This window comes from Puntigrus tetrazona, chromosome 14 (genome assembly GCF_018831695.1).
Source record: "Puntigrus tetrazona isolate hp1 chromosome 14, ASM1883169v1, whole genome shotgun sequence".
In the NCBI taxonomy this organism is placed as follows: Eukaryota; Metazoa; Chordata; class Actinopteri; order Cypriniformes; family Cyprinidae; genus Puntigrus; species Puntigrus tetrazona.
Window position 1 is genome coordinate 10,274,788 of NC_056712.1, and position 26,532 is coordinate 10,301,319.

Consider the following 26,532-nt stretch of genomic DNA (forward strand, 5'->3'; position numbering starts at 1 on the left):
AATAACTATCTTTACCTTGACGGTATGGTGAATGGGGAGCAAATAGTAAGGTTAAATTGTCAAAATAACATCGGCCCTGATTTGACTATTTACAAGACACTACGTTTTGGAAAATATATCCCTTGCAACCCCTCCTATATCACAAAAACGTTTGATTTTTTTTAGATAAGCGTTTTGAATGTCGAGAGCCGTTACGACCGCGCTTTCGGCCAATAGCTTTCTAGTGACGCAAGCGCTCGTACGAACCAATCATAACAACGACCACGCAAGCGAGCCAATGAGAATGCTGGAGAAGGCGTACAGCAGCCAATGAGAATGAAGGAAATGTAGGTGATTTCTCCAGACTGAATAAGTAGGAGCACATCTCATATTACGACCTCATTGTCGAGGGTTTTGAGTTAGAAGGGGTTGTTTCAGTTACATTTTGTGTTAAGCAAGCAAGCAAGCAAGCAAATAAATCAACAATGAGGGAGATTGTGCATTTACAAGCTGGACAGTGCGGCAACCAGATTGGTGCTAAGGTAAGAACTGAATATATATATTTTAATCGTAGTCTTAAATAATAATTGGGTTAAAAAAATGACTAGTCCGCGTCGTTTAGAACAGCAATTCGTCTTAGTTTAAGCGATTTATTTGATATATACGCTTTCTATGCTGTGCTGATTCAGATTCTGGTTATTTCTCTTAAATTTTCTCCAATTTAAAAGCGTTACTGTGGTCTAAATATGGTCCTGGATTAATCTCACACGCAACAAGTTTTTAAATAAGATCTTATTTTTTTTAAATGCTCATGTTAAAAACGGACGAAAACGGACTTGGTTATTTTAAAAACCACGTCTATTTTGTGAGAAATCAGAGCTATTTGAATGAAGTAATGGTGAAACAATGCGTTAGTTTTAGGGTGTTGGCCGCGCCGAACCGGCGTAGTATCCGAATCTCAGGAGAATCGGTTCTTTATGATGATTTGGTAGAGCCGAATTGATCGAATTTTCGCTGCTCCACAAATGTCGCCCGACTGTAGGGAGTGGCGGCGCAAGCGAATCACGAACCGCTCGAACGACTCGATTCTCTTGGAAGAATCACGTGTCGTAATGTGGCCGGTTGTATCTGGTTCAGCTCATGGAAAAGTGCGGGAACGCTAATATCATGACGCAAACGCCGTTCTTGGCCCCGCGCAGAGACGGGATTTAAATCAATGTGCACCACTGAGAAATAATTGAGGCTAATATTTGCGAAGTTAATGGCGCTACGCCTGCGCTGTTTCTTTAAGCTCCAGGGTGGCGTAAAATGGCCCCGGTGACTTGGCAAACTCCATTTTACAAGTCTGGAGCGCGAGTAACGGGAAGCGCTGGCCATTCAATAATGGATTACCCTAATTTTGATCACTTGTATACCTTATTAAAATGTAACTACATTTTATACATTTTTGGTCCAAAACGTCTTAAATCCTAAATCTTCTTGAATCTCGTTTTAGTTCTGGGAAGTCATTAGTGACGAGCATGGAATTGACCCGACAGGCAGTTACCATGGCGACAGTGACCTTCAGCTGGACAGAATTAATGTTTATTATAATGAAGCCACAGGTAAGTGGTAATCCGATGTTTTTCATAAGGTCACCTCACATTACAACCTACACAAGCACATTAGCTTTTGGTTTGCTTTAAAATTGTGCTTTTTGTTTTAAGGTGGCAAGTATGTTCCACGTGCTGTGCTGGTGGACTTGGAGCCCGGTACGATGGACTCTGTGAGATCCGGTCCATTTGGTCAGATCTTCAGGCCCGATAACTTTGTTTTTGGTAAGTTGTAATATGCACCCGTAGGCTAAGTTTGACTGTTGATTGGGGCATATTGGGACCTTTGATTTAGAAAGAATCGATCCCGCACTGGCTTGGAACAAAATTTGAATGGCAGATTGTGACCTGATATGGATCTAGTCCCCTTTTGCATAGATGTAACTAAGCTCGCAACCGTTTTTGTTGATAGGCCAGAGCGGTGCTGGAAACAACTGGGCTAAGGGCCACTACACCGAAGGAGCTGAGCTGGTTGACTCCGTTTTGGATGTGGTTCGAAAAGAGGCGGAGAGCTGTGACTGTCTGCAGGGCTTCCAGCTCACTCACTCCTTGGGCGGAGGCACAGGGTCCGGTATGGGCACCCTCCTCATTAGCAAAATCCGCGAGGAGTATCCTGACCGTATCATGAACACCTTCAGCGTGGTGCCCTCCCCTAAAGTCTCAGACACCGTGGTCGAGCCCTACAACGCCACACTGTCTGTCCATCAGTTGGTTGAGAACACAGACGAAACCTACTGCATCGACAACGAAGCCCTTTACGACATCTGCTTCCGCACCCTCAAACTCACAACACCTACGTACGGTGACCTCAACCACCTCGTCTCCGCCACCATGAGCGGAGTCACCACCTGCTTGAGGTTCCCTGGCCAGTTGAACGCCGATCTCCGTAAACTGGCAGTGAACATGGTTCCCTTCCCTCGTCTGCACTTCTTCATGCCCGGCTTCGCTCCTCTGACCAGCAGGGGCAGCCAGCAGTACCGTGCACTGACCGTTCCCGAACTCACCCAGCAGATGTTCGACGCCAAGAACATGATGGCCGCCTGCGACCCGCGCCACGGCCGCTACCTGACCGTCGCTGCCGTCTTCCGTGGCCGGATGTCCATGAAGGAGGTGGACGAGCAGATGCTCAACGTTCAGAACAAGAACAGCAGCTACTTCGTCGAATGGATCCCCAACAACGTCAAGACCGCCGTCTGCGACATTCCACCTCGTGGGCTCAAAATGGCCGCCACCTTCATCGGCAACAGCACTGCCATCCAGGAGCTGTTCAAGAGGATCTCCGAGCAGTTCACGGCCATGTTCAGGCGCAAGGCTTTCCTGCATTGGTACACAGGAGAGGGCATGGATGAGATGGAGTTCACCGAGGCCGAGAGCAACATGAACGACCTGGTGTCCGAGTACCAGCAGTACCAGGATGCCACTGCTGAGGAGGAAGGAGAGTTTGAGGAAGAGGGCGAAGAGGAGCTTGCTTAAATTAACCATTCTGTCTTGTGTTCCATGTCTTTTTTCCTATTTCAAGTCTTGTCACAATTTTTTTTTTTTCTTACTGCATTTCCTGTCACTTAAAACCTTCAGTTGTACCTGTTAATGTTAATAAAACAAATATAAGAACCTGAATGGTTTACTAGTGTTGTCTTATTCAAAGATTTTTGGGTTCAGATACGTAGTTTAACAAACCTAAAATAGTGGGGGCTGCATTTCTTGCAAGCTCAAGTTAGCCAGCGGTGCCCATTCCTGGAGATCTGCTCTCCTAAAGATTTCAGGTGTAACCCTGCTCTGTTAATTGTCTTTTCAGATCCTAATTGGTTGGTTCAGGTATGTTTGATCAGGGTTGGCATTGACTCTTTCAGAAATGATTTCCAGGATTACGTACCCTGAGTTATGAATAAAATGAATTTAAATTGCCTATAACTGAATGTTACAAACATTCAGAGGGGTTTATAATAACCGGATTCATGTGGAAAGTTTTCCTAGTACAAATGCTCAATTCAGAATTGGTGACTTTGGCATCCCACTTCTCACATGACTAGAAGGTGGTTTTTGTTTTTGAATGCCAGAACGCTCAGGTTTTTAGCAGTATTTACTAGTTATCCTAACTTGAATTGCCCAGAAGCTTATTTTATTTTTTAGATTTGTAGATTCAAGTGACACAAAGGTTTTTAAAAGTGCAGATTTCTATATTTTACAAACATGATTATAGGACATTCCAGAAATCTACAAATATACACAAGGCACACGCAAATCCTGCATGGGCATACACATAAATGCATGTACTGTGATGAAGTACAAGTCTTCAATTCCATCAGCAATCGGTCTATAAACCCATACAAAGCATCTTTTATAATTCCCTGATACATGTTTAAAATTCATTAAAGGAAACGTGTTTCACGTGAACGTCTGCTCTGAGGTGTTTGTACAAGAGGAAGTGTATAGCTATTGTCTTCCTCTAAACCAACCACGTACATTTGCATGGACAAAAGCCCAGGCCACAATCACAGCTCTGTTCTGTCTCTAAAGCCCTTGGCTACATGATAATGTCTGATGACCTAATCTTAAAGTAAACTCAGCATGACAACATCTGATTGGACCGCAGTAGCAATGGAATCAAAAGAGAAAAAATTAAGTGATTAAAATTTCTTTTTGTCAAGAGTCGTGTGGTTTTTGCAGTTCCTGGGTTCCCTGGGTTCATTTGCAAAAATGTTAAGAGATCCTGTTGTTGAGCTGCCCAGGATAATGTTCAAACTCTTTCTCAGCCTCCTCGCTGAACGAATCTCCTGGAAGAACAAATAATACAAATTAGGCTGAAACCAACAAGAAAACTGAAGGTAAAGAAACAGTTTCATTTGGTGCTCATCTAAAATATCTGATTAAGCAAGCATGTCATTTCATTCCCATCAAATGTTTAATAGGATCAGGCAGGTCTGAAAGACCCAGCGAACAACAGCCCGTCTCACCAAGATGACATTTATGCAACCAGACACGGTTGCCATCGTATTTGCAGTTGCACCGCATAGCATTGTTGGTGAAGTCGCTCTCAGCTACCTCAAAGTTGGGGTTTATTACGACCTAAGAAAGAGGAGAAAGAAGAGACATACTAGAAATCCTGGTTGTATAATTGCAATCAAACCTAATCTAGCTAACAGAGCATAAGCATGTGGACAAATGTGGTCTTTTTAGTAAATCCTAATCTGGGAGGGTCTTTCCCAGTAAACCCTATGCCCTCCCTCTGTGTACTTAAGGTTTACTACATCATTAATCAAACCAAATCCTATTATTCTTCTAACCCTTGCATTCCTGGACAGGATGGTGAGCGCTGTGACACATCTCCACCACTAGAGAGCAGAACTGCAACAGCTCTTTGACAACCGTTTGACTTTGCTGAAAAGCCCAGACAATGGGGTCCTACGGGACCAAAGTCTGCTCCATCAATGTGCTCAGAAATACATTTTTACCAAGGTTACGCTTTCTGCAACATAGCATCCCAAATGAATACCTGAAGAATGTAGTTTCCTGGTTTAACATCTGTGATATCAATCCACTGGCAGTCAATATCATGTCTGTACAAGTCCCAGCAGCCCACGGTGATGCCCTGCTCACCAAAGTTGGCACACTCATAGTGTTTTGAAACACCTGGAACAAGATAAGAAACACCTCAGTGGAGACACAAGCCAGCATTCCTTGATCAGGAACACCATGAACTAATCTAAGGTGTTTTTTTGAAAATGTGGCACTTTCAAATACAAGAAGCGAAATGGAAAACCTGTTAATGGCAATTTCTCACAATTCTTACATTTTCATGCAATTGCGAGATTTAAAAGTTTCTGTGATTAAATAAAAACCATGCAATCTCAGGATTGCATGGTTTAAACTAGCAATATTAAGTAAAAAAAAAAAACACTTTAGTTTATAGCAAGCAATTCAGAGAAAATTTTCTGAATTGAAAGCTTTTTATTCATTGCAGGAAATGGGCTTCCCCTATTTCTCACAGCAATTCCGGAAAAAAAGCCAGATCTCACAAAATTAATTATGAGATAAAAAGTTATTTTTTATTTAGCGGCAGAAACATCATTCCATAAAAATATACGCTGTAGAAAGTTTAGAACTTAGTTTAGAACTATACTGTTTTAGAATATTTCTCAGATAACTGAAGAATACCTAAACCTGCTTAGATCAGCTAAGAATATTGCATTTAATGTTTATTTTTAATTAAAACTATTAAAAAAACACACAGATGACAGAGCAGGTTTTACAGTAATGGCTACAGTAATGTGACATTAATACTAATACATTTCTATACCTAGATGTTTAGGGACACCTAGTGGATAAACTGACCTGGCATGATGTTACTCTAAAATAGTTAAAGGGCACATATACATCAAAAAAAAACAAGACTCAGATTCAGGCCATAGTTCAGTTAGGGCATTTAAGTAGTATAAATTTACCATAATAGGTTGGAGGTTGGGTTGATTTTCATTATACAGACACGTCCCGCATATGACCTTTGACCTCTGTCTTACCTTCATGGCACTCAGTGTCCTCTAAGCAGAAGCTGGCTTTATGTCCGTCTGCCACTTTGGTCCCATTTAAAGACAGCAGGTCATAATAGGTGAAGATATCCATACTATGATAGTGCCTGAAGGTTATAAACACAGTCTGCTGAAATCTAACAGGGGTAAACCATCCAAAAACCACAAGATATCGTTAAAATGTTACTGGCTATACAAAATATCACTTTTTAATCAGTATCAGCTTGCAATACAAAAACATTAAGCGACTCTGAATCCTAAATACAGCAAACTACAAATCTGCCGTTTTCATACACAAAAAGATTTAAACTGCCTTGGAGAGCAGATTCAGTGCTGTAGGCCTGTAAGAGGGAGCTGAAGCCATAGAGTAAACACTAGCTTCTCAGTCACTGGCCTCTGTCCCAAACCCAGCCGTTGTGCGTCCTTTTAGCCTGAGCACATAACAGGTTTCCTCATCATCACTGTGTCAGGCAAAGGCATTGGGAAACCTAATGTCTGCTAGGAAGCTTGCAGTGTAAACACAGACCACCACCAAGAGTTAATGGAGTCTATTCAAAGCTGCACTTACTCATTAATCATCACAAAATATTCTCTAACTGGGAAAAAATAGTTTACTACTAATATAAGGGGATAGTTAACACAAAAAGCAAATTTCTGTGATTATTCACCTTCTCACCTTCTTGCCATTTTAAATCTTTATGCTTTTCTTTTTTCTTTGGATCCCAAAAGTAGACATTTTGAAGAAGCGTATCGTGGGCAGTTCAAATCGAACACAAGAGCCAATCAGAGAACAGATTATGTAAGTTGGTTCATTTGGTTCACAAATCTGTTTAATTCACTTTAAATTCACTGGTAAGTTTAAATGTTTGAAAGGATTTCTTTTTAAAATATCTAGTTTTTGTTCCCCAGAATAACAAGAGGTTGAGTAAATGATGAAAAAGTTTGAATTCTAGATATATAGCCATGACAGGTTAAGGTTCTAATTATATATATATTATAATAGGTAATATGATAAATGTAATAAATAATTATTAATCATCATATTCTATAGCAATATGGAGCAAGCAAGCATGCTATCAGGTCATAAAACAAAACAATTTTGAGTATGTTTTATAAGCGTTGGCCAGTAGGTGGCGCTTCCACTATCAGAGGAAAATTTAATTTTAATGATATGTATGTGGAAATTGTAACATGTTTGTCACCAGGCTTTTTGGTCCAAAATGATTCTCAATAAGAGTAAACATTTTAATAATTTTAAATGTCAGTTTTAAGGGCTGCCATAGAATTTAATGCAGAAAGCAGAAATTATAAAAATACGAAAATGTAAAACACTTAGCCCACGCTTTGCCTCTGTGCAGTTAGATCTTAGATAGTTAGAACCATGACAAACAGAAACCACTGTTAGACTGATAGAACCAGCCCTGGATCATGTCCGCACACCTGTGTTCATTTAAAGCAGAGAGCGCCAGCATGAACTTTCATTCACCCTGTAGGATGTCCAGGGTCTTGAAAGCCTCTGCTCCGGTTTGTAGAAAGAAATTTATATCAGTTTATGACCTTTGGAAATCAGATGTTCAGCCGACATGACCACGAGAGCTCAGTGTTAGTAAAGCCATATGGGTCCTTGGGGCTGCAGCTGGATCAGAACTGAGCGAAACGAGATTCAGCGAGGCTGCCAGACGCTCAAAAGAAAAACACAGTTGAAAGATCCGTGTTCAAAACAAGCAAACAGTTTTAAGTGCTCTCTGCGAACAACATTAGCATAAGTGCACATGAATCTATTTGTGCATATTTCAGTCTGAGTTCAAGTCTTGATGCTGTCATGCTTAGGCCTGAAACATACTCTTACAATCACACAAATCCAGACATGAATGTTTGGCCAGTGCATTGAAACATATTCAAAGGGATAGTTCACCCAAAAATGAATAGTTTGTTTTTTATTACTCACCCCCATGTTGTTCCAAGGCTGTAAGGCCTTCCTTCATCTTTTGAACACATATGATAAAATCCTCTCTGAACCTTCACAGACGGCAGCACAACTGATATGTTTAAGTCCATGTGACATCAGTGCTTCAATTTATTCTCTTCCATGTTCACTGCAGTACTATGACCATAGCACAGCTATGAAGGTCAGCTCCTGTGTCAGAAGCATCAAACACTTGCATTGAGATACTCTCATAAACGCACAGTGGAGACTAACACGCAAGAGTTGTTGAATAAAGTTATTTTTGATTATATTTTATGATACGCAAAAAAAAGACTTTATAGAATCATGGTTCAAGCACTGGTGTCACATGGGCTTTTTTAACAATGTCCTTACTACCTTTGTGGGCCTTGAACATGGTAGTTACGATGCTGTCTACGGAGGATCAGAAAGCTCAAAGATTTAATCAAAAATGTGTGCTGAAGATAAAAAAAATGGTCTTACGGGTTTGGAACGACATGAGGATGAGCAATAAATGACAGAATTTTCGTTTTGGGTGAACAAGAGCAGTTATTTCTAAATGTCTATGGCATTAAATTGGAAGTCAACAGTTTAATAATTTGCTTATCTTTAAATTACTTGCCATGACATGTCCCTTGTGGCAATGCTGAGAACACATTGACAGTAGTCCATGCATTAGACCCCATGAATTAACAATGATCATAGGATCCAAGATGGATAAATGAAAATAAATATTAAATAAAAGTTCTGCTAATAAACATATTTTTTTAATAGACATCCATTTGCAAACTATTATATCATACTTTCAGGAAAATTGTTTTCTAAATAAAGATTTAAAGAGCAAAGCAGTGTTAAAGTTGAAGTCCTGTGACTGTGGCATAACTACTTTATAGCCTGAATTTAGCTTTTACTTCTGGTGACTGAATTTCCCCTCATGTTAAATGAGTGTTTGTATACTTGCGTATGTTGTTGGACATGCACTACATATGCTAGAGTGGGCTCACTGATGTCTGCAAGATCTAATAATGAGGCCCTACCTGTGGCATTCGTGCCACACCCAGGAGTGTCGTCCGAGCCGTGGCCGGAAGTCAGTCTTGCCGATGTTGTGTATCTCTGAGGAGAAGCGCAGCAGGCGACGGTGACCATACGGCCAGCTGGCTTGAGCAGCTGATTTTGCCAGGCAGTTCTCCTCTGCTGCGCAGTACAGCAAGTGCAAAGGTCGGTCCTCGATGTAAACCGTCTGCTCCACCAGTGGAGCGTTCAACACAAGGTCTGAAGCCGCTAGGGATTGTGGGAGAAAGGGACCAATATCACACGCAAATATGACTGAATAACATTAGCTATTGCTTTACCCCTTCTCTTGCTAGCAAACTTTTGTTTTATATAGACTTGCATATGACTTACTGTGTGAGCAAATGACGCCGGCAGAGAACTGCGCTCCCGCTCTTTTGCAGCTGACCACTGAATGATGCTGACAGTCGGTCAGAGTCATCTCATCTCCTTTACACTTCACTCCGCTCAGAAGCATCTCCGTCACATTACTGCTGTCCCAGTACCATGTTTCCTTTACACAGAGGAGAGCTCATCAGCAGATGAATGAACGCAGTAAATTGCTGAACACAGATAAAACAAGAAACACGATACAAAGTATAGTGGTGTCAGCAGCAGAAGGTAATGAAATGTGAATCGGAATAGCAAAAATAATGGCAAATACTTCTGTTGGTCAAAAAAACAGATAGTCTTACCCCAAATTTACACTATTGACTGAGTGTTGCTGGTTTTCATATTTTAAGCAACAATGTTTACAATTAAGTATAAGTATAAGAATAGATTAGTTGTTCATCTTTGCACATAAAACTAGAACAGGAAACAAAATCTGAAAAGGTTTGAAATTACATTCATGAAGTACAGAAAATATACAGTTTGACGACTGATAAATATATATTTTTTTATGTTCTACATTGTTCAGATGTTTGGGGTTTGTGAGGTTTTTTTGTGCTTTTGAAAAAAAAAGAAAGTCTCATGTTAAACAATTGCCAAATAAACTGTAATATTTTGAAATGCTATTACATCTGAAATATATAATAATAGTATATTTATAATATTATAATATTATTAATTTTTAAAATATAATTTATTCCTGTGATACAAATCGGTACAAATCTTTTGTGACATTACAATTGCTTTTACTGCCACCTTTGATCAGTTTAAAGTATTTTTCTGAATTATACTATTTTTTTTAAATCATATTTGTCCTAATAACTCACATTTTAGGCTAACATGGGATTTCGCAACCAATCAATCTTCAGTGGTTGATTAGCCAGTCCCATAGCACATTTCTTACTCACAGTGATAGCATGCAGGCAGAATCTGAGGCCTAACTGTCTGCACGCCACCATGGCTTCTCTTGTTGTCCAATTGTCACTGCATACAGTTCCCCACCTGGACTTGACCTGAACCTCCACGCGCCCCTCGTGATCCGTCCTGCCCCCCACTATACGGATCTGCAGACAGACCCCCACTGCAAGGGCTTAGCATGCAAAGTAGGCTAAATACAGTGCTAACCAGGTATGCTAATGCTATCAAGTAGTCATTTTAGTCGATTATTGTGATCATTGTGATCATGTATTGCAGGAATAAGAGATGTTAGCATTGTGCCTCATTCACACAGGTTTGAAAATGTATAGGGTTTTCATGACACGTCAAGTCAGTCATATTAGCAGCACTGAACAAAAAAGAACTTGTAAATTTTGCTAATTATTGCTGCTTAAAACGGTCAATTATTGTTTTGTTTTGGGCTTTACTAATCAGTCGGACCAAAAAAAAAACCATCTGGAGTTCTACTAGACTGTCAGAAGCTGTAACAAATCAAGAGAACAGTGTAAAATGTAAGGAAAGAAGGCATTTGACGTTGGCCAAACTGAACCAGGATTTCCAAGCCAAGAGTCTTGCCAACATTTGTGTTTGTTCTCATCATTTAACTTCAGGTAGGTGATATGGTACCACTATTAACATTTGTTTGCCAAAATATTTCACCCTTTCCTGATTACTGTTTTCCTGCTCAAGTCCTTCTCTACATGATTTAGCAGTTTCCCTGGTCCATTTCCCTCTGGTTTAGACATAAATTAGTATTTGTAGAGTTTATTACTATGCTTTAACATACTATGACTATCTCTTTAAAAGTTAGTTTTTTTGGCAGAAAAGTTACATTTTTATACATTTGAAGAAAACAGGACTTATTATCATTAATGTCTGTTCACATTTTAAGTAAAAAAAATACATCTTCATTTAAGATTGTTTAGATATTTGTAATGGGAATTTTTTTTACAGAAATAATTGTTTGCAGTGTATTTTAGCCGTGGCAAACTGTACAGAGCTGGGTAATAACTGATTACATGTATCAGATTCAAAAGATGAAGTACCTGTAATTAGATGAAATTAAAACCTTGTCACTGCTAACAGATACGTAAACAATAACTTTCATGCCTAATTACATGACATACAATATTTCTCATGGATTAGCCTACCTTCCTTTACTCCTTTCAGAAAGCAACCTTTTTCTGTTCATATGCTAAGCTCATTCAGCTGTCTTGTGAATTCAAAGTCTGCACAGAATTTGCTACCACAGAAAGTTCAGCAGAAACACACACATCAACTGCAATTAATTTTTACAGATTTGCCCACATAATCAACACAGAAAATGTGGAAAGCGTGCAGATTCTGTCTCTGTCTACTTATTATTCATGCTCTGCTCTTGAAAACTGTGTCAAAACTTGCTGTCACCACTTGATCTGTTGGAACTGCCTAAAAACATAATTTTCTAATTTTCCGAAAAATCCTTGCAACAAATTGTCTATCTGTCTGTCTAGCTATTTCTTTACTTTGACTTTCTTAACCTTCTGATTGCTCTGTGTCTCTGTAACTCTGACCTTCGGAAATACCGATTTTCATATGGGGCTAGAGATGCGGTGTCTGCACAACCTGTGCGTGAATATCTTGCATATTATAGTCATATTATAGTAGTCATCTTACTCTCAGGCCACTGCTGGCATGTCCCAACCCCAGCTGCCTGCACACTACCATGGCCTCCCGAGACGTCCATCCATCCCCGCAGACCAAACCCCAGTCCCTCACCCCATTGCCTGTAGAGAGCAGCAGCTCAACCCTGCCTTCCAACCGTGTTCGACCCCCTGTCAGGCGGATCTGTGATGGGTTACAGAGCAAGCATGAGAAAGAATTAAAAGACTTAAGCGCCTTGACTTTGATCAATTAACCTGATAAGCAGTGTTGATCTAGGGCTGTGAGAACTAGACTTTACCATGCATTACATCACCTATAATAAAATAAAAGCATGCTCACTTTAAATAAATAGATTTTGGTTGTGCAATGCTTTAGTTTGTATCAGCCTTGTTAGTTTACATAGCTGAGCAAAAATGCACATTACACATTACGTTTATTGCCAATGACATGTTCTCACTCCCAACTTGTTTGGGACCCTTTGGCATCGGATTTTGATGCAAAGTGTACCCCTTTAGTGTCATTTTCAATGTTGAACGTAAAATAAGAAACCCTTGACAGCAATATGCCAAAGTGAAAGATACTGGGAATTTTATTGTCATGATCACAGTATGTATTAGGTAATAATATTGCCATTATTGCATATTTGTTAGGGTGTGATTTCTTTATGTAGTTAACAGTTTTATTTCTATCACTATTTACACATTTATGAACACGTAACCCAACCCATACCCCTAAACCTACCATTTGTCCATAAAGCACAAGGTAAAACAGGTAGATACAACTACCCTCATAATTAATAAAAAAGAATTCATATTCCAAGACTTGGAATGCAACACAACTTGTTTGTAATGCTTTTATACTGCTTGTTTATGGTCAGTTATTGCAATGAATACCTGCGACTGCATTTATATTTGCCTGTTACATGTTTTATATTGTTCAGAAGTGGGTAGGTTTAGGATAGATCTAAGGTTAGGTGCTCCAAATAAAGTATACATTTGGAAACACTTTATTTTAGGATTACACGGACCAAACTGTGACAAGTTGGGAGTGAGAATGTGCTGCAATAAAGGCACTTTGGTGAGAGCCTTAAAGGTTTTTTGTGTGTGGACTCATCAGAGACAATTCTGGTTAAAGTACATTAGCAAACAAGTATATTAATTGTTAAATGTTGAACAAAAGCCAATTTGAGGAATTGTTTTCTCCAAACACATTATGGTTTACTTCAGCAGTAGAATCATCATGTATGTGTCTGACCGATTTCTCAAAGCCCATGTAGGGGATGTTGCAGATGACGGAGGCATCCTCCATGTGTTTGCAGTCTTCAGCAGTGATGCTCTTATGAGGACAGTCCCACAAGCTCTTCTCTTCACCACGACACTGAACTTCATTCATGTAGATTGGACCCATACCTACGGACAAGAGATGATAACAGTTTGGGGGAGCATGTCTGTAGGGATCAACTATGACTAGCTGAAAATACAAGCCCACCTTGGCCCATTCGTGCTCCAGTCAGAGCCTCTTTAGCAGTGCCGAAGCCCAGCTCTCTACACACTACACTGGCTGACTGCAGGTTCCAGTGGTCGTCACAGACCGTACCCCACTCACTCCCCTTTAGGACCTCCACACGACCCTCACCCGTCTTCGCCCCACCCTTCAGACGCACATGAGACTGGAAAATTAGAAATAACATGATCAATGGAAGCCAGAATGCAGCTGCTTTGTTATACTACCATCACAAATATTAATGATTGGAAATCCGTTATTAAATTGAGATTTATCTGATCACCATTGGATTCAGCTTGACTCTACGAGCTCTGCTCTGTGTAAACTGTGGCCCGGACACACAGCTGACTACAGCAGCTCCTCCATCGGCACAGGAGGCGCTAGAGTTTGCCTTGCTGAACTCCATAGAGCATGCTGAAAGATGGGCCTCATTTCCTGTGCAGGCCACTGAGTGAATCCTATACACAGCCTGGAGACTAAACAGAAACACAACTGATCAATTGAACAAAAACATGTACCAATGCTGTATCCCAAAACAATAGGAAGAAATTCTGCTAAAAGAATGATGTCAATGACAGCAATGTATTATGTACCACATACGGTATAATACACCAGAAGATGTCTCTGAAACAATTTTGCAGTGCTCAGAAAAGAAACCCAAACAGAAAGCATGACAGATTTTTTACATTCCATCAGCTTGCCGAGAAGTAGTGTCCGGTTCAGTGTGAGCAAATAGGGCATGCTGAGGATGCTTTTCCATTGAAGAGCTTGTTTAATTTACCCTTAGAATAAAAGTTTGGAATAATTATAATATTTCAGTGTTTTCGAAAGATGTCTCTTATGCTTATGAAGGCTGCATTTATTTCAAAAATCACTAAATTAAAGTAGATTAAAAACAGACTAAAATAAATTAAAAACAGAAATATTATTACAATTATAACTCTTTGCTGTTTAAATATATAGTTTAACGTTTAAAAGTACTCTATTTATGTGATGCAATGCTAAAATCAGCATCATTACTCTAGTCTTCAGTGTCATTTAATCCTTCAGAAACAATTTGAAATGATTTTTAAGAAAACTGTTATTTATTATTTAAAAATTATTTAGTGCATACATACATACCTACAAAGTTCTGTCATGAAACTATAGCTGCACAGGCTGATAGGTCTAACTCAGTCTGAAATACTGATATCATTATTCATGTGGCTCAGCTGAATGGTTTCTTTTGCATTAGTAACCAATGATCTTGCTTCTCAGCATTCAAATACTCAGCTATTGTTTGCTGTAGACGTTTCAGTTGTGTTTTAGAAACCTCCACCTTCCCCAGTTCCACCTGTATAGTTACATATAGGGATTGTTTTAAAAAATTAATATTACCATGCTGAGAGATGTTAGATTTTATGTTGCAGTAATTAAAAATGTTAAAATTTAATAATAATGTTAATTAACATTCTTAACATTGTTAATTTAAAAGTAAATTTTCTGGTATTATCTGATAAAAAACAATTCAGTATTATCTGATAAAAAATGACCCAGACATATTCTTGACAGTTTTCCAAAGATTCATCTATTGCGTGCACACTGCAGTATTTGCTTTATGAAAGGCTACAGTCTTTTACATTGGTTCGCCTGATTTATAACACGTTCTAGACTCTCACGCAGGCAATGACATGACCATGAGAAATCTGGTATGGAGTAATATTACTGTAGTGAGTGGCTGTATGAGGTTGAGTCACTGAGGTTTAACACTCTCCTGAGAAAGAGGATAGTTTCCGCTCATGTGCTTGTGTGTTAAATACTCAGTCGAGAGCAAAGATATCGGTTAAGTTACATTATCAAAAAAAATTTTAATATTGAAGAGTAAAATCTATATACATTGGTCCCGAAAAGTATTTTTATGCTTACAAATATCTGGATGTCATTGCATAACAAAATACAAAACCAAGTAACCAAACAAACAATTTTACTGCAAAATGAATTGCTCATCTGAAGAAGCGCAAGATATCCACAGTCTTCTGAATGTGCAGAGTGAGCTATTTCTGAAGTGTATTTAGCCAAGCACTTATGGCACGAACCTGATATGAATGTCATAATTACAAAGATGAAGAGAAGTACAGTATTTTACATATTTCCTTTCAGTAAATTGTCTGAGCCCACAATCATTTAAAAGCAATGGAAAAGATAAAAGGCATCTTTTTCATCCACAGAAGATTACTCGTGTTTAGTCAGCTGGTAGACTTTAATATTAAGCGATATTAAGTGTAAATAAAATGGCCTTCTGTCGAGAGAGGATTTTTCATCAGTCAGAATGAAGAACAGCCAGTGGGAGTGTGTTTTTGGAGCTTAACTTCAGCATGCTGAAGACTTGAGCTCATGTCTAAGGAGGTATGAGTCACTCATTGAGTTTAATACACATGCAGAGAGCTCATTGGTTGAAACCATAGCCGTTCTCTCAAACAATCAGGATGAACACGTGAATTCTCAAATGCTTGGTTGTTTTTCTGTCTCGTCACAGACTGCTTACAATTCACCATCTGCTGTGAATCGGAGTAAGTGTCTCGGAGTTCAGATGTGGATGATTGTTCCAATGCAGATGGAGGAGAGAAGCCAAACAAGCAAAGCAGAACCAAGCAATGCAATCAGATTCAGCCTTATTATAGCATCATCAAAAACCTGCTGCCACAAGCTGGGGCATTGTGGGTGGTTGCCAGAGCATTGTCTCTAAGGTGTTCAGAGTGGCATTTAACTTGTTTCTATGCAGTTGCTTTGGCATTGTTAAGTGTTTGGCCTTTTTGTTTAAATACTGATAAGTCAGTTCAAAAATGGCAAATAATATTTTTATTTTAAAAAAGCATATAAATAATTGTAAATTTGTGCATAATGCGCATGTCAAAACTGCAAAACAGTAAAATGATTCTTGATTCTTCTTTACATGAAACATTTAAATTATTCATCCTATATTTTTTTTATTCAAAATGGCAAAATCTGTCAAAAACGTTTAGCTGTTTGGTCATTTAAAGTTCTATTGTAAAACAGTTGTTATAAAATATTACCTCATTTTCAAGTTAAAAACAGTTTGTTGTCATTTTCAATTGTTTTTTTTTCTAATTGTGCTTATACCATCTTTGTTTATACCAAATATTACTTTCTTGATATTTAGTTTTATAATGCAGTGATCCAAGTAGTAATTTCAAGTAAAACGTATGCATTTTAACAATTAAAGCCACTTTGTAATTAAAAGAGCCTTTTAAAAGCATCAGGGTCTGTTTGGAAGCAGTATAAATAATATGATGGTTATAGCCTGATTTGCAGTAAAAAAATAGTGAAGGATCAGATCAAATGAACATAACATTTGGTACATATGATATTAAATCAGAATGAATCAGAGAGATGAAAACAAACACAGCAGCTCAGTATGAAATTCCCATCAGGGCCTCACTAATCCATATGGTACATATTTCACTAGCACAATGTTAAAACTTCCACATCCCTCACACAGTTAAAAACATGTTGGCCAGCGGCCCAGTGGCCACATATGGGATTGATTTCACTTTTTTTAGGGCTTTGTAAACATTCATCATCAGTTCGTGTGCCAATGCACAGAAACTGCTGTGTGGACGACCAGCAGAACAACATCACCTATATGACCCCACGAAACACTGGGGTCTGCAATAATGGATTTTTCTCTGACACTTAATATATCTATACAGATTTGTGCGTGTGCACTCACATATGCTGCCAGGTTTCATAACTACATATTCTGACTTGCATGAGCAGATTCTTACAAAAGTCTTTTTGGCTGGAGCATGGAAGTGTATGATGATCTATAATGATTCATTGGCTGAAGTTCATGAAATAGAGACATTTTCCATCTTTTTAAAAGTCATGCACATAACTATACATCTTCTCAATAGTGTATGAGAGATTGTGATTTTGAATATCTGCGGAAAAACTATCCATAAGTCTTTGCAGTACAAAAAGACAAAAATGCATTTGAAACGATATTTTAAATCTCTATGCTCTTGTTGAAATGCAAACACTAAAAATGTAAATATAAAATAACATATGCATAAAAACATGAACCTAAGAATCCAAAATAGTCTAGATCACACAGACAAACGATAATTTAGAGGAAGCCAGTCGGCCACAAATTAGACACTCAGCTTCGAGGAATTCCAAACAGACCAGGATGCTTTTAAAAGGCTGTTGTGATCACAAAGTGGCTTTAACCGTAAAATACAAAGTTGTAAAATACCTGAAATCGTCCCACATACCACTGCATTATGTAACAAAATATCAAGCCAAGTGGTTTGTAACATAAAGAAAGATACCATAAGCACTCTTTCTGTGAAAATATTTTTTTAAGGTTTTCCGTTCAAAAGTAATATGGCAATTTGTGGTTGTCAAACATTAGTGGATCTCATGTTTACTAAAGTGGTGAACAAAACCTGTAATTACTATGTGAAGACATCTATGTGAGCTTTAGGAGAACTGATATCATACATCCACTAAAAAAGACCAGTTGAATCTGAAAAAATGCTTCTTCTACAAAAAAAAAAAGACAAAAGGGTCTTGTAATTTTCATCTAAAATAATTAAACATGATAATTAAAAATAGGGTGCATATTTTATTTTAAAAAATGTGGTTCAGTGTTATAAAGAAAATATTGAGAACATTTCACTAATAAAACCAAGAGACACATTTTCCTTATTTTAAGGCAACCTGAGCAGTTATGAGACTTGAATTGTGGAACTCATTACGATGATAAAATTAAGGAAAGAAGTCTACCTATTTAATTTAAAAGAATTAGCTCAATTATTCAGTTTTATTTTGGCAGTGATTGTAAGTTTCCAGCATACTTTGCATATGGCTGAATATGAAGGGGATACTTTGAAATTAACTGCTCTTTTATGTGCATTTGAATGAACAAAAACATCTGTTTGTGTTTAATGTTCAGTTATGACTAACATTTGAAAACGTATTTGTTATGTTAAAGTTTCTGTTGTTAAAGCATATAGTTTAGTTGTGGATAACTAACTACTAACACAATGAGGCATGGTTGTTTTTTTAATGGCCAGTATTGCTAATGTCAATGCAGTATGAAGGGTTTTTTTCCTGCTTGAGCTCTTTAGCTGTATATAGTCTTTTATTCATGTCAGATAACTCAGTCAAAACAGCCTAACTCGAAATCACTGACTTTTGATTAGCAACGTAAAGGAATATTTTACCCAAAAATTAAACTTCTGTCATCATTTACTCACTCTCAGGTCTGTTTGAATTTTTTTGTTCTAAAAACTATGTATATGAAAACTTGAAGTGTCTACTTTTAAATGTAATGTAAATTTTATGTAATCCATATGAAAGTGAGGTACAATCTTTCCCCTATCTGAAAGCTTTGTGTCTACCTTTTAATGAATGAAATTCAAAATCGAAAACCTTTAAATGAAATCAAATCAGAAATTAATATTATATGATTATGTAATCCATATGAAAGCAAGGTACAGTCTTTCCCTTATCTGAAAGCTAAGTGTCTATTTATTCAAATCAAAAACATTTTAAATGAATTAATTATAATCGAAAATGAATATTATCTAATTATTTAATGCATATGAAAGCATGGTACAGTCTTTCCCGTATCTGAATCTGTATCCGTATGAAACTAAATATGCAGTCACCTGCGCACAAACATTACTTATAATAAACAATAATTACATTATTTATTGAGTAATTAAGTTACTTTTTCAGACAGAGTCATTGGTAAAGTAATTTAAAGAGAACATTATTGTAATTACTTTTTGAAAGTAACTTACCCAACACTGATGGAGACCCAAAACAGCCTGGTTACAAACTATCTCAAAATATTTCAAAATATATTAGTTCGGCAAACAAAGAAATTCAAAGAAAGGTTTGAAACTACTTGGAGTGAGCAAATGTTGACAGAATTTTCATTTTTGGGTGAACTATTCCTTTAAAAGCGTGTTGAGTACATTTCACTAATAATAATACACTTGTTGTGTCATAAGTAAAAAAAAAACTACAAATTTTACATGATTTATTTAGTTAGATTCCATTAAAAATTTGAGCCTAAAAACTATTCAGAAATATATGTGTAACATTGTTAATTGGAAGTACAAAGAACATTTTTGCCTTAGTATGGTATAAACTGTGAAAAATAACAGTAACATTCTAAGATATTACTTTGTTCAAAACATTTGATAAATATGGATCAAGAGTTTTTTTGGACAAGCATTCGATCTGATCTTTGTATTCTTTGAATATCCTTTACCTGCTTGGTTTCTTTCCCATAGTTCTCTGTGAAGGGAATCCCATCATGCCACACACCACTCGAGAGTTCTTGGTGTTCCAGCCAGTGTTGCAGATGTGACCCCATCCTTCCTTAAACTTCACCTCTATCACTCCCTCCGTCACAGGCATACGGCCAGCATGGGCACCAGAGAGCGGACGCAGACGGATCTTCTCCATTCGGTTTTCATCCACCTGCATCTAAAACATATATGCAGAACAGAAGAGATGTAGGGCATATACATGCTTTGAGATCAGTTTTATCAGTTTTTCATGTGCATGCATGTTTGTAGTGAATAAGTAGTCCAGTATGTTTTTCAGATGTTCATAATAAGCCTTGGATGTATTTAACTAGTCATGAGTTTTTCATGAACGAGCCTGTCTCTTTGGCTCATGCAGGACACGAGTCATCTCACATGAGGGTTTTGGATCTTTAAGGGCCAAACCACACCATAACTGTGCACTGGCTAAAACACAAACTCTCTCCACCATTTACACAAGCACTAAATGTCTGGCCAGAACAGTCCACAAAGTCTGCCGAGCACTTTGCCATGAGACCATCAACTGAAATTTGATTTTGGAGTTGCGAGGCAAAGAAGTAGCAAACATCTATACCAGTCGGCCTTCTCATGTAAACACTTTCCAAAAAAAACTTACTGCACAAGCTCTTGATTCTGTTTTTATATATTGGACCTTTGAGCTCTTTTGTCAGAGATAAGTTACAGTGAAGACATTTATGAGATCTGATTTCTATTTCAAATAAATGCTGTTCTTTTGAGCTTTAGATGTTTCCAAGAATCCTTAAAAAATGTATCACATTTTCCACAGAAATATTAAGCAGCAACTGTTTTTTAATATTGATAATAAGGAATGTTTCCTAAGCAGTAAATCAGAATGTTAGAATGATAACCACGTAAACCACAAATACCAACATGTGTGTGTGTGTGTGTTTGCTTATGTCACGTCTACACTAGCAGTTATAGCCAACTGACATCTAAAAACAAAACAAATGACATTCGGTTTCAAACGAAATTGCATTGCTTTGAATCAAATAGAGTGCAAATTATAATTACTTTGGGAAGGTCTTTGAAAAGAACATTCTTCTTGTCAGTCTGTGTTTTGAAAAACATTCATAAATTTGGATGTGAAATCAGTCATTTGCACCATTCCAGTAAACTGTGAAGTGTTTTTGTAGCGTAACACGAATTTCAGAGTTTGCCAGAGGTTCGTCTGACACCCACTCATGTTCTCTGTGTTCCTTCTGCCTTCCGGACAAGAACACAGAGAAATTTGGCACACAAACTGAGCAACGGCACTTCTGCACGTACTCAGCCCTTCCATCTCTTCACTTCTGCTGTTCAGTCTCTAATTCTCCAAGCTCTCGTATCTCTACATCTGTCTCTCTTTCTCTGGTGTGGTTCCAGCAAGCAGGCAGGTCATCAGAGACTAATTTACAACAGAGGGAAGACTTTCAGTCGCAGCAGAGTGACATTGGCTGTGGACTTTCATTCTTTGCATGTGGATGAGGAAGAGAGAGAGAACATGAGAGAGGGAAGGGGCTGTCAAATAGAAGAGAATATGAAAAACGAAGTGGGATAAAACAGGTGAAGAGATAAAAGGAGTGCATATATGTGACAGAAAGTAAATTTTGTCATACAATTCTGGGTTTTTCAAGGTGGTTGCTTATTAATCCAGGACATCTCTTCAAGATGTTACAATATAAATAAGTAAATAGTAAATAAAGGGACAGAAAATCAAGTATGTTGTATCTGTTAGCATCGCTCCACATCTCTTTTTTTAAGCAAAAGAGAAACAATAGTTTTAAGAAAAAACACAGGCAAACACAACATCATTAATAAAAAACAGTAAAAATGTGCTTTTGATTCCTGCATGCAGGTTGAAAGGCTTTTTAATACGCACTTCTATATCAGCTTTAATGCACATACAAGAGACTCTGTTAAATCAGATTTCATTGCTACGTTAATATGATTTATTGGTGTAATAGAATGCTGCAAGGATGCCTTATTTTTGTAGGCCAAAAGCATTTTAGCACTTCCGCTTCCACAGTAGGAATTTTTTCATGGATTTTCGGGTTAAATGCCTAAAATCAGGTCTGTGATTATCACAAACTCAAGATGTTTTCACTTTTTAATCTGACATAAAATACATCTATGGAATATTTTTAAGCTTACTGTATATTTGTATTGAAAAGGCAGTTACTAACAAGTGTCTGGGATTGAAGAGGTTTTTGAGGACATTTAACACCACAGGTAAACTAACTTTCACAGCCTTATTGTGTTCGTAACCAGGACGTCACGAACTACTCAAACCCAAAAACTTGTATGCAAAACATTCAAGATTTTCTCAAGATTGAAAAGAGTTGTCATGGGGTGAATGGTTGTGACGTTAAAGTATTGTGATTCTTACCAGTATTTAGCTTTTAACTGCAGACAATTGAATTTAGGCTTAAAAATTTGCGTTTTTTTGTAAAGATGAATGAAGATTTTGTATGATTGAATAAAGATTTTGTATGATGAACAAAATGGGTAAAAATAATAAACCTTTTTGCTCACAGAACCTTATTTTTTGCAATGATTAAAATATTTATTGAGAGAACCAAGGTGACGCTAACGTCCAAATATGTCATCACTGCAGCACTCTCTGAAACGCCATCAATCTTATTTGTCCTCTGTTTTCCTGAACCAGTTGAATTGCATCGAATGAAAGAGATGAGTTACCTCAATGATGTTGGAATCTGCAAAGCCTGGAAGTCTCTCATCTTTACACACCACCCCTGCATCCTCCTGGTGCGTGCAGTCACTGTTCCCCCAGCCACGCGACACACATTTCTCTATGCTGTTTTCAGATCCTCCACACATGACGTTATCCAGCCAGATTTTACCTGCAGATTTTTGATCGCCCAGGTTAGCTTGCAACAAGACTCTCATACGCTCTCAGGAAACAGGTACAAACTGTGGTGTTTCCTTTTAAAAGGTACAGTCCCCAATGACAGGTTTTCTACCTTTTCTGAGAGCGTGTAGAGAAAGCTGACTATCACATCTGAAAAACACCTGCTACACAAAATCAAAATGACTTGCTAAAAAGACACATTTTTGACTCACCGGTGCCTGGTCCATACTTGGCACTGTGCGACCAGCTCAGAGCCTCCACAAACCCTAGATGGCGGCAGAGAACATGAGCGTTGGCCAAGGTGAAGTCGTCATCACAGATAGTGCCCCACTCTCCATTGTAAAACACCTCCACTCTCCCTTCGTTGTGCTTGCGAGGGTATCCTGACAGGCGAAACTTCATTTTTCCATCCTGAGAGGGTGAGGTGGTCTGGCCGAGACAGCAGGGCAGCCAGATACCCCATAGCACCATGGCAATCAACATATCCCACAATCTTCCTCTCAGTACGGCTTGAAAGTGTGAGAGATGATGAGAGCAAGAAAAACTGAAAGGGAGAGAGTATGCATTCATTTTAATGCTTTAAAATGTGCATAAAATACTTAAGTTTTCAATGTGAATATTATCATGTGTATAAAATGTATAAGAATGGGAAATATAACTGATTTATATATATATATATATATATATATATATATATATATGTGTGTGTGTGTGTGTGTGTGTGTGTGTGTGTGTGTGTGTGTGTGTGTGTGTGTGTGTGTGAAATACATGAAATAAATTCTAAATATTAGCATGTGTTAAAATATGTAAGATTGAGAAATATAACAGATTGATTGTTAATGCATTTTTATACAGAATTTATGTATTATAAGAAATGAAATAGCTGAATTTTACTGTCAAGTATTTGATGCTATACTTAGAAACTTAAAACGTGCACAAGAATGACAATATGTAGAGAGCATATTTCATATTTCAGCAAATTCCTGACCACAAGTTGGATCTTACTCTGGAGCTACTAAAGTTAAACATTCCTCGGTATAAATATCTTCTCAACAGAGTCATGTTCACCGAATTATAACCGAAAGTCCAAAATAAAGCGAGGTTTAATGTTTACTATATCTCATTTAAAATGAAATTCTAGAATAAATGCTATTTATGCTTTTTATAGTGTCCATGCTCTACTTACTTGAATGCAGGATCTTGCACAGTTTTTCTTTCAAATCAATTGGCTGTGGGGCTCAGTTGAGATTTAATCACAGTTTGATCAGTCGGTGGAAGTCCAGAGCATCAAGAGAAATCACAGGACGCTGCTGCTGTCTGCAAATAGAGAGAGAGAGAGAGAGAGAGAGAGAGAGAGAGAGAGAGAGAGAGAGAGAGAGAGAGAGAGAAAGAGCTGGCAGGCTGCAGGGGTTGAGCTGGGACTGCCGTGTATCTGCCCGGTTCACAGGTTTACGAGGAGGCAGGCCTTATGCAGAGGTCTCTCTCAGAGTCACTGAATGGAAATGTCACGTCATGTCCTCTCTATTTCTAGCAGATCTGCATTAAAAAAAAAAGACTCTCTGAGGAAGCACGTGTGCACGGAGTAGGAGGGATGATCGAGCAGTTCTCCACTCTCTCCTTTATAGATGTGTATTTTCTATTTCACATGCATTCATGGCATTCCTGAACTTGTAAGCGGTTTAAAGGTCGCCAATTTTAGACAGCAAAAATTCTGTGTTTGAAATGAATCATCTCACCTGTGTAGTAAACACTTCTCACCCAACGCAAGGCAGCCGACAGATACGAAACAGCGGCATCTCTTGGTCAACAGCGCATAGTGCATAGTGGCTCTACAAAGCAAACATTTAAGATGACTGACATTAAAAGAGACATTAAGTTTGATGTTTTTAAGACAATTGGACAAGATAAATGTGTCTTAGATAATCTTAAGCATTTATACTACTCACAATAATGGCTGTTAACTGGTTTCAACGGTCATGAAAAAGCGCGCCAAGTTTTATAATGATTTCTAAACTGTACAAACTAAAGATATAAGCAAATAACAATTAAATGAATAGTTTCAACTCAAGCCAATATTTCGAATCAAGCTTGTTTGCATAACAATGTATCTTTAATAACGCCAATAATACTTCAAACAAAACTTTAATGGCGTCGCTAGTTTTAAATCGCGTAGGATAGCGAAACAATTTCATTGATTAATTCATTGAGTCATTTTACTATTCTTGACTCGTGAATGAATCGCTCGTTTGAATCGGTTCTCGAATCGGTTTTGAATCAGTGATTGGCGCGAATCGTGCAGCCTCGCGTTTTTAGGTAGACACAATGAAGAGAAACGTTAAAACATAGAAACCAACAAATCGCTGAATGAAGTGGATATTCACCTTCAATCTGACCGAATTTGCCAATACTTCGTACGTCCGTCGGCGATAAAGAAGATTAAATTCAACGCCTGCATGTGAAGCTTGTGAACGACTCTGCACTACAGGTAGCCTAAACACAGTTTGCAGCTGAAAGACTGTCAGTATGAAATCTCTTAAAATACCAGTTATATTAAAGTACCTTGATATTACCCTGCCTTGGACACGCACACAGCAAAAAGCACTTCTATATATATATATATATATATATATATATATATATATATATATATATATATATATATATATATATATATATATCAGGAAATATCTTATAATATGTTGATATTTAAATTTGTCTATAACACTTTTACACTACAGTTCTTTTACATAGTGCGTGTGTGTGTGGTACTGAATAATTGCCATATCTCTTAATATTTACATGGTACTCCTCCCCATATCTGCCAAGGTAAGAAAATATCTACCAAGAATCTGAAAAATTATTTTAAATTATTCTGGACTGCTCCTTACATTTTTGCCCTTTCTGAAATGACGCATTGAGACAGTTTGATATGATTGACACCTGTTAAAGGTCTTAAGGTAAGGCAAGCTCATACTGAACTACCTGTCCTATTTCAAACGTGTCTTTTCATACAGCCTCAAAACCTGTAAATCAACTTGATAAGTCATGCTGATGACACCTTTCATCTTCATTCATCTCAGTGTGAAGTGTTGACTGCTGGTCTACAGAAACGGCGCCGTTGCTCTGCAGGAAGTCGTCTCACCCCAACCTGTAATTTAACAGCAAACGGGTGGGTGTCGGGGGCCAGCGGCAGGCAGCGTCCCCTCTGATCGTCTTGTCTTCATTCCCCTCACATAGCCGAGGGAAAAGCAAGGCTGCAGCAAAGAGCTGTCATTTGCTGCTGTCAGTCACTGTTCAGTTCTGTATACACACCTCTTCAGGCCCAGAGATTGTTCAAATTCTGCACTTGAGTGCTTTTTTTTTTCTTTCTTTTTACATTTTATTGAAAGTGATTGTAACAATTTGTTTGAGCTGCTACATAAAAATGCTGAATAATTTTGTTATGGAACAGAGTCTGGAGAACAAATAGTAAGCAGCTTAAGACATCATTTTTAAACCAGTATAAGTCTACAGACTTTTTAAAAAATATATATATATTTTATATAAATATATATATATATATTTTTTTTATCATTCAGCAGGAGTGTTATTTTGGTAATATACTATTATAATAGTTCATAATATTTAAAACTTGCCTTATCTTTTCAATTTTAGGTCTTTAAAGTTTTATATTTATATAAAGTTTATATTTATATATTTACACATTTTAAGTGCTTAGATTTACATTGTCATGTAGCAGGCACTACATCCATAG

The 26,532-nt window shown here is 37.7% G+C and overlaps 2 protein-coding genes across 3 annotated transcripts; one reads left to right on the top strand and one right to left on the bottom strand.

Moving 5' to 3' along the window:
- The first annotated feature begins 365 nt into the window (after positions 1-365).
- On the top strand, positions 366-3,188 carry tubb4b (tubulin, beta 4B class IVb). The gene is made up of 4 exons (XM_043258061.1): positions 366-521; positions 1,475-1,583; positions 1,686-1,796; positions 1,984-3,188. Exons 1-4 carry the CDS (start codon positions 465-467, stop codon positions 3,042-3,044), a joined length of 1,338 nt encoding a protein of 445 aa, XP_043113996.1. The 5' UTR covers positions 366-464; the 3' UTR covers positions 3,045-3,188.
- A 539-nt stretch (positions 3,189-3,727) lies between these two features.
- Positions 3,728-24,281, bottom strand: loxl3a (lysyl oxidase-like 3a). Of its 2 annotated transcripts, XM_043258057.1 has the most exons (14): positions 23,965-24,281; positions 22,991-23,322; positions 22,607-22,770; positions 19,852-20,069; positions 13,849-14,041; positions 13,551-13,731; positions 13,317-13,471; positions 12,075-12,245; positions 9,447-9,606; positions 9,080-9,323; positions 6,089-6,204; positions 5,065-5,201; positions 4,526-4,637; positions 3,728-4,345 (listed from the first exon to the last, which is right to left on the bottom strand). In XM_043258057.1, exons 2-14 carry the CDS (start codon positions 23,259-23,261, stop codon positions 4,272-4,274), a joined length of 2,196 nt encoding a protein of 731 aa, XP_043113992.1. In that variant the 5' UTR covers positions 23,262-23,322; positions 23,965-24,281; the 3' UTR covers positions 3,728-4,271. The 2 variants fall into 2 exon arrangements, with proteins under 2 accessions (XP_043113992.1, XP_043113994.1); XM_043258059.1 differs by lacking the exons at positions 12,075-12,245; positions 13,317-13,471; positions 13,551-13,731; ... (3 more) ...; positions 22,991-23,322; positions 23,965-24,281 and adding an exon at positions 10,391-11,283.
- Between the last annotated feature and the right edge of the window lie 2,251 nt (positions 24,282-26,532).

Coding starts and splice junctions, on each gene's coding strand:
- tubb4b (XM_043258061.1), top strand. CDS start 465: ATGAGGGAGATTGTGCATTTACAAGCTGGACAGTGCGGCAACCAGATT. Junction 522..1,474: donor GCAACCAGATTGGTGCTAAG/GTAAGAACTGAA, acceptor ATCTCGTTTTAG/TTCTGGGAAGTCATTAGTGA. Junction 1,797..1,983: donor GCCCGATAACTTTGTTTTTG/GTAAGTTGTAAT, acceptor TTTTGTTGATAG/GCCAGAGCGGTGCTGGAAAC.
- loxl3a (XM_043258057.1), bottom strand. CDS start 23,261: ATGTTGATTGCCATGGTGCTATGGGGTATCTGGCTGCCCTGCTGTCTC. Junction 13,732..13,848: donor GAGTCAAGCTGAATCCAATG/GTGATCAGATAA, acceptor CTAATTTTCCAG/TCTCATGTGCGTCTGAAGGG. Junction 12,246..13,316: donor ACATGGGCTTTGAGAAATCG/GTCAGACACATA, acceptor AACCCATCACAG/ATCCGCCTGACAGGGGGTCG.